The 6,862-nt window shown below is 57.7% G+C and overlaps 1 protein-coding gene across 1 annotated transcript; it reads right to left on the bottom strand.

Moving 5' to 3' along the window:
- Nucleotides 1–3,792: 3,792 nt before the first annotated feature.
- On the bottom strand, nucleotides 3,793–6,275 carry KLF2 (KLF transcription factor 2). Its single transcript, XM_033133331.1, has 3 exons — nucleotides 6,093–6,275; nucleotides 5,013–5,838; nucleotides 3,793–4,438 (listed from the first exon to the last, which is right to left on the bottom strand). The coding sequence occupies exons 1-3, from the start codon at nucleotides 6,165–6,167 to the stop codon at nucleotides 4,263–4,265; spliced, it is 1,077 nt and encodes a 358-aa protein (XP_032989222.1). The 5' UTR covers nucleotides 6,168–6,275; the 3' UTR covers nucleotides 3,793–4,262.
- Between the last annotated feature and the right edge of the window lie 587 nt (nucleotides 6,276–6,862).

Below are 6,862 nucleotides of genomic sequence, written 5' to 3'. Positions count from 1 at the left end.
TGGGAGGGGACAGAAAGGGAGAGAGAGACAGAGACAGACAGAAGGGGGGAGAGAAGGAGAGAGAGACTGAGAGATGAAAAATACAGAAAGGAGAGAGGGCAATTGAAAGAAAGGTTACCATCAGTCTGTCTATCTGTCTATCTACCTATCATCTACCAATCATCATCTATCATCTAGACATAGAGGCAGATGGTGAGGGGCAGGGAGACTTAAAATGCAAGTACATCAACCTCATCCCAGGAGACCCACTGTGCTGGCCACGCCCCAGTGCTGGGCCCTGGTCCCCATTCTGTCATTGTGTTCTGGCTGTAGCACCCTTACCTTCAGGTAAGGAAACAGGCACACACAGCAGACCTGAGGGCTTCCATGGGAAGAGTGTTTTTTGCCTAAGCACTGGTCATCACTGTGGGCAATTCTGTCCCCTCCTCCTCCAGGGAACATTTGATGGTGTCTGGAGACATTTTGGTTGTCCTGATTGGGGGAGGGGGTGCTAGTGGTATCTGGTGGGTGGAGCCAAGGGACACGCTTAACACCCTACAGCACACAGGATGGGCCTCCACACCATTGAGTGATAAGCCCCTGTGGTCAGTGGTGCCAAGGGTGAGAAAAGCTGTGCTATTTGGGGAAAAATTTTTGATTTAGGTCCCTAGTTCCCACTATGTACCTAGAATAAATTCCTGATGGGTTAGATGGTATAAACCAGGGTGATTCCCCAGCATCTGTGAGTTTACTGTCTCTCCCTTTCACTCAGTGTGTGTATTTAAATGTGTGCAGCATCCTAGGCACTCAGTAGGTCAGATAATTACAGATGCACAGTCTCTTAGGTGTCCACAGAACCCCTAGCACAGTGGTTCTCAATCTGGGGTGATCCTGCCCGCAAGGAACACTTGCGATGTCTGAAGACATTTTTGGTTGTCACAACTTGGGGGTTGGGTACTGCTGGCATTGAGTTGATGGTCCCCACCCCAGAGAATGATCCATCCTCAAATCAGTGTGGGTCCAGGCCATTGGAGGAAGCCGCTGGCACTGGTGCCTTCACAAGCCATCTCTGGCCTGTTGTTTTTCAACACCCCAGGGTGGGGGTGGGCCTGGGTGCTCGCTCAGCTTTGCAGATGGGGCAGGGTGCTGACTCACCTTACCCCCTCACAGCTCTCCCTCCCCCACTTCACATCACACCATCCTGCAGGATGTCAGGGTTCCCTGACACACAAGAAACTCTAGCAGAAAAATGGCTCCAGTATCCTTCCCTCATCACTGGAGTCACTCTTGGGAGATCATTTTGGCGATGTCCAAAGCCCAAAGCCACCTCCACAAACCTTCAACGCTTCCAACTCTTTTACCCACCTCCGTTCCCAAGGAAAAACTGAAACATGGCCAAGCATATACATATGCTCAGTGCTTGTTTGTACAAGCAAATCCTGGCACACCTAAATGGAATATTGTACCGCCATTTGAAATGATAATAAAAACATATCATGGAGGAAGAAAACATGGAAAAATGGTTATAAACTTGCCTGGAAAAAAAATAAAAAAGGATACATTGATAATCACAGCCTTGTGACAACAACTCAGCCACTGGCCAGCAATCCCTCCCTCCAAAAAAAAAACTGTGATTGGAATTGGATTGTAGAATGCAGGGTGATATTTTTTTCTTGTTTGATATTTAATGTTTTCTCAAATGGATACCAGGACTTTGTTCATGGGAACACAAAGTGTCCAGGTTCCGTGTCTTCTCACTGGGATCCAGACTGGGCCCAGCAGTGAGGTTTTATCAATACTTTTCTGCGGGTGACATTTGACATGGAAATTTGCTTCCTGGGACGGGGCCACCTCCTTGCTCATAAAAGCAAAGAACGATGATCTGTTAGGAACCAGAGCAGGTTTCTCAACTTCAGCACTGCTGACATTTGGGGCCGGCTCATCCTCTGTGGTGGGGAACCGCCCTGTGCATTGTAGAATGTTTTTGCAGCTTCCTTGGACCCCACCCACTAGATGCCAGCAGCAGCGCCCCCCCCCGCCCCACCCCCCCCCACAGTTGTGACAACCAAAAATTCCTCCAGATCTGGTCACCCGTGGTTGAAAACCACCCATCCAGAAGATATTAGATGGAAGTCGACACTTGAGTTTCTGAAAGGGGCAGAGAAAACGAAGAGGGCTGTGTCTGCATCAATCAGTGTGAGCAGCCCCTTTGCCTGGCGAGTGTCTCTTGCTGAAACCTACAGCTGTGTTGGAGCATGACGCTCTATCAGTTGGAGGCATTCAGGAAACACAAACTCAACAGCTTCAGTCCCATTATAACTGGCCTCTCCTTGGACTCAGAGGCCTGGGGTGGGGGCACCTGGGAGGGGTTCTCAGGTAAGCAGAAAAATGGCTTTCCCCATAAGTTTAAACTCATGGGAAAGACTGGAGACCCTACCAAAAATGAAAATTTATTGTTATCTTTCTTTTTCCCCCAGGGCCTCCAAAACTCGCTCTGAGCAAAGAGGGGGCATTTCCACAGGTCCAGGGGCCACTGTTCCCCTCTGGGAAAGTTTTGGCAAAAGCTGCAGAGAGGGTACAGGAGGCACTCACATTCGCTCTCTCTGTCTCTCTCTCTCTTACAGATACACACACACACATACTCTTTGCAACCAGCGGAAGTGGGGCCAAGCTATTTACTCGAGAAGGATGAATCAGATTGTCATCTCCCATTTCTGCTTTTTTGGATTACCAAACGCTCTCAGCTGTTTCCAGGGCTGCCATGGTGGGGTGGGGAGGATGGAGGGAGGGAGGAAATCCCAGCCTCTGTCGCAACGGGCGAGAGAGTTTTAAAATGGGTGCTGTTATGAGCTATTTTCACTTTCTGGAAAACACTTGTGCAATTGTTGGTGGCCATGGTTACCCACCCAGGGCCCCAAGAAGGGGGAAGATGAGGGCATGGCAAGGCAACCTTCTCCCCTGACTGAGACATTTGGGGTAGAAGGCAGGGGTCTCCCTTGCTCATGAGGTGGGTTACTGGAGTGGCCACCTCCATCCACTAAGGCTCTGATGTGACTCCTTCTCACAATGGCACCAGCAGGAGGGTGTTCGAGTCCCTCCAATGGAAGCAACAGGTGGCTTGCTGCAGAAAGCCCCTAATCGCCTCTAGTGGGGTTTGGGGATCCTCGGGAAGCAGCCAGACCAGGCTAGCACCCCACACCACTACTCCATAGTTACCACCTTGGGCCTCAGTTTCCCCATCTGGAAAAGAGCACCCACCATGTGTGGCTCTCAATATGGACTTCCTTTTTTTCTAAGAAGATAGGGAACCCATTCCTTAAAAAAAAAAAAAAAAAAAAAAAAAAAAAAATCCTGCTTAAAGGCAAGACTAGTAAAAGGCAAAAGGCAAAGCATGTCAGAAACTTAACATTTTTGTCCGCCCCCCCCCCTTCAAAAAATGCCTGCATACTCCAGAAGTTTGGCTAAAACCTCAGAAGCTTCAGAAGTAGGTAAGGCTTTTTTTAGCCCGGAGGGGCCACGTCAGTGGGACCAGCACTTTCCCCAGCTCTGGGGAAAAGGAGGCAATTTATGGCTCAGGGAACAACCTTAAAATAGCTCTCCCTCAGTCCTAAAACGCAGTGTTTAAATTTATAGAAAAACCCACAGGTTCCTGGCAGCTGGGTGCTGCAGCTGGCAACCTGCATGCTGGCCAGGGCAGGACCCACTTTCACCCTCCCTCACCCCCCACAGGCTGCCCTCCATCAGAGCTGCCTGTTTTCCCCACCCCCTCCCAAGTGCCCCAAGCCCCTAGCTTCCAAGCAGCCAAAAGAGCGCTGTGATTTTTCAAAAAGATGAGAAAACATTTAATTAAAAAAACCAACGAGTCTTATAAAAATCAACCAGGCAGCCAAAATGCCCACCTGTCTCCTTATTTACATTAATACAATATCTGTCACAGTCACTATGTACAATACTATAAAAAAAAGTTGCATACATTTCACAAGGCGTCAAGCCTCGATCCTCTAGTGTAGACCCGGTGGGGGGAAGACCACACTTAATTATTGCACCATTTTGAAAACAAAACTCGTCAAGGAGAATTGTGGTCTTCTCCCACCGGGCCTTCAGTCTCTGATGGGGACCAGGGCATCACCGTCGTCGTCGTCGGGGGAGCCCCCTCGGTGGCCACGCTGTGCCCGGCCCGGTTCTTTAGGCCCAATAAATACCAGTCACAGTTTCGGAGGGGGCCGCGCTGGGCGCGTGGGTCCCGCCACGGCCATGCGCGAGTGGGTGGGGGGTCGTTCAGGCTACATGTGCCGCTTCATGTGCAGCGCCAGGTGGTCAGAGCGCGAGAAGGCACGGTCGCACAGGTGGCACTGGAACGGCCGGTGGCCCGTGTGCTTGCGGTAGTGGCGCGTGAGTTCGTCTGAGCGCGCAAACTTCCAGCCGCAGCCATCCCAGTTGCAGTGGTAAGGCTTCTCGCCTGCAGAGAGGGGGCGAAAGCGGGCCTCAGTTTTCCTCCTAGGGTCTCTACTGTCCGCCTGTGCGCACCCTCACCCCAATAGTGCCTACTCGGGCGTGCGCTTAACCTACCCCTAACCAGCTCCCTGAGGCACTCCCCTCTACGTTTTGAACCTTTAAGGGTCCTAGGCACGTGTCGCCCAATCGTGGACGTCCTTATTCTCGCCCCCAGGGGCCCGAAGCGTACAGTGTCCACTCCCGTGTTTGGAGCCACGCCCCCAAAGGGGTCCTAAACTTGCATACTGTCCCCAACATTCTGAGACAGTCTCAATAAGGTTCCAAAGCGCTCACTCTCTCCCCAGTCTTGAGCCGCGGTCCCCGGAGGGTCCTAAGCGTGCGCCCCGCCCCCTCTCCCCAATATTCTGCGACAGTTCCCTTCAGATTCCTAAAATCGCGTCTTCCCAGGCCACGCCCCTAGGGGAGTCCTAAACACACGCGCCCCCTCCCCAGTCTCCTGTATCCCGCCTTCTGGGGGGTTTCTCAGCTCGCCCCTCCTTCTGCGCCCCCCCGCCCCTCCGCCCCTCCAGCGCTCCCACCTGTGTGAGTGCGCAGGTGCGCCTTGAGGTGTGAGCTCTTGGTGTAGGTCTTGCCGCAGCCGGCGTAGCTGCAGGTGTGAGTGGCGGTGCGCTTACGCGGCCAGGAGCGGCGGCCGCGCTTGGGTTTGGCCTCCAGCAGCTCCAGCGGGGACGCGGGCGGCGTGAGGAGACCTCGGGCGGCGGGCGGTGCCAAACCCAGAGCTGCTGCTGCGGCAGCTGCAGCAGCGTCGTCGAAGAGACCGAAGGCGGCGGGCGCTGGCGGAGCGTAGTGCAGGCCGGGCCCAGGGGCGGTGAAGGTGGGGCCGCTGAAGGGCGGCGGGAAGGGGGTGCGTGGGCCGGACGCGGGCAGGCGAGCGGGGCCGTCGGGGCTGAGCGGCGGCGTGTCGGGCGGCGGCGGGGGGCGGCCCCCGGGTCCTCGCATGCACGCAGCGGCCGGGCCCGGAGCACCCTCGCGCTTGAGGCCCCGCGGCCCGCGGGCCAGACCCGGCGCGCAGCCGTAGCCGCAGCCGCCGCCGTCCGCCTCGGGGGGCTCGGCCTTCACCAGGCGGCTCGGCGGCGCCAGGAGGAAGCGGCCGTGCAGCGCGGGCCCCGGCGGCACGTCCAGCTCGGGCCGCAGCAGCTCGGACACCAGGCTTCCCCCGGGGGCGCCGTAGGGCGGCGGCGCGCCGGGCTCGGGGTAGTAGAACGCAGGCGGTGGGGGCGGCGGCGGCGGCTCCGGGGCGGACTCAGCGCCGAGGCCGTCCAGCCCCATGGACAGGATGAAGTCCAGTACACTGTTGAGGTCGTCGTCGGTGCCGCCTGCCTCAGGCTCTGCGCGCGGCCAGCGCTGCGGGTGACAGGGCAATGGGGAGCGGGCGTGAGCGCACGGCGGAGCCAGGGGACCGCCTCCAGCCGTCTGCGTTCTACTACTCTGAGCCTGCATTCCCCGCGATCTGCGTTCTACTATGCTGAGCCCGTCGTTCCCGCCTCCTACGTTCTACTACCCTAAGCCCACCGTCCCCGCCGCCTGCGTTCTACTACCCCGCAGCCCACATTCTGCTACCCTGAGCCGGCCGCCCCGGCAGTCTCTGCCGCCCTCACCTCCTGCAGGCCGCGCTCGCGACACGGGCTGGCGAAAGTGGAGAAGGACGGCAGGATGGGCTCGCTCAGCGCCATGGCCGGGACCCGGGACCGACGCGATTTCGGACACCGGTGAGCGGCTGATGGGGCGCGGCGGGCGGGGACGGCTCTGCGGGCCGCGGCCGGGCCCGCCCAAGCCTTATAGACGCGCGCGCTCGGGGGCCGGGCCAAGGCGGCGGCAGCGGAAACGCGTCCCGGATGGGGACGAGCTCCGGGCGCAGCCTAAATTTAGCCGCGGTATATAAGCCGGCGGGCGGCGGCGTCCCTGGCCAGTGTGGCGGCCAGGGCCCTACGCCGCTGGCCGGCCCCTCTCGCGCCGCCAGGCCGCGCCCCCAGACCCGGCCCGCCTCCGCGCGTCTCCTTGGCGACGGCATCAACACACGCTCCACAACAGCCGCGGGACGCCCAGGGATCCCCGGGGCGCCCCGTGGGCTCCCGCCTGCGCGTAGACGGGGAGGACCTGGAGCGGGGGTGGCATCCGGGACCCGGGACTCTGAGCGGAACATGGGCCCTGCGGCCTCCTGGGATCCCTGGTGCATGGGGCGAGTGGGCCCCAACAACTCAGAGGAGTCCCCAGAACCCCAGATGGGTGGCGTGATTGGCCTCACAACCTCGGAGTGGGGTTCCCCCGGAACCCTGATGGATGGGGAGATTGGGGTTCCCAGGACTCATGATAGATGGTGAGACTTCACCACTCATTTTCTGGGGGCGCACCTAGCCTCACCAACTGT

Source organism: Rhinolophus ferrumequinum, chromosome 18, assembly GCF_004115265.2.
Source record: "Rhinolophus ferrumequinum isolate MPI-CBG mRhiFer1 chromosome 18, mRhiFer1_v1.p, whole genome shotgun sequence".
NCBI lineage: Eukaryota > Metazoa > Chordata > Mammalia > Chiroptera > Rhinolophidae > Rhinolophus > Rhinolophus ferrumequinum.
Note: the sequence above shows the minus strand (reverse complement) of the source record. Positions and strands in the feature narration are given on the sequence as shown.

Excerpts from the sequence above, each read along its gene's own strand:
- KLF2 (XM_033133331.1), bottom strand. The coding sequence starts at position 6,167 with ATGGCGCTGAGCGAGCCCATCCTGCCGTCCTTCTCCACTTTCGCCAGC. Across the intron at positions 5,839-6,092 it reads GCGAGCGCGGCCTGCAGGAG|CGCTGGCCGCGCGCAGAGCC; the intron begins GTGAGGGCGGCA and ends TGTCACCCGCAG. Across the intron at positions 4,439-5,012 it reads GCACCTGCGCACTCACACAG|GCGAGAAGCCTTACCACTGC; the intron begins GTGGGAGCGCTG and ends CCCTCTCTGCAG.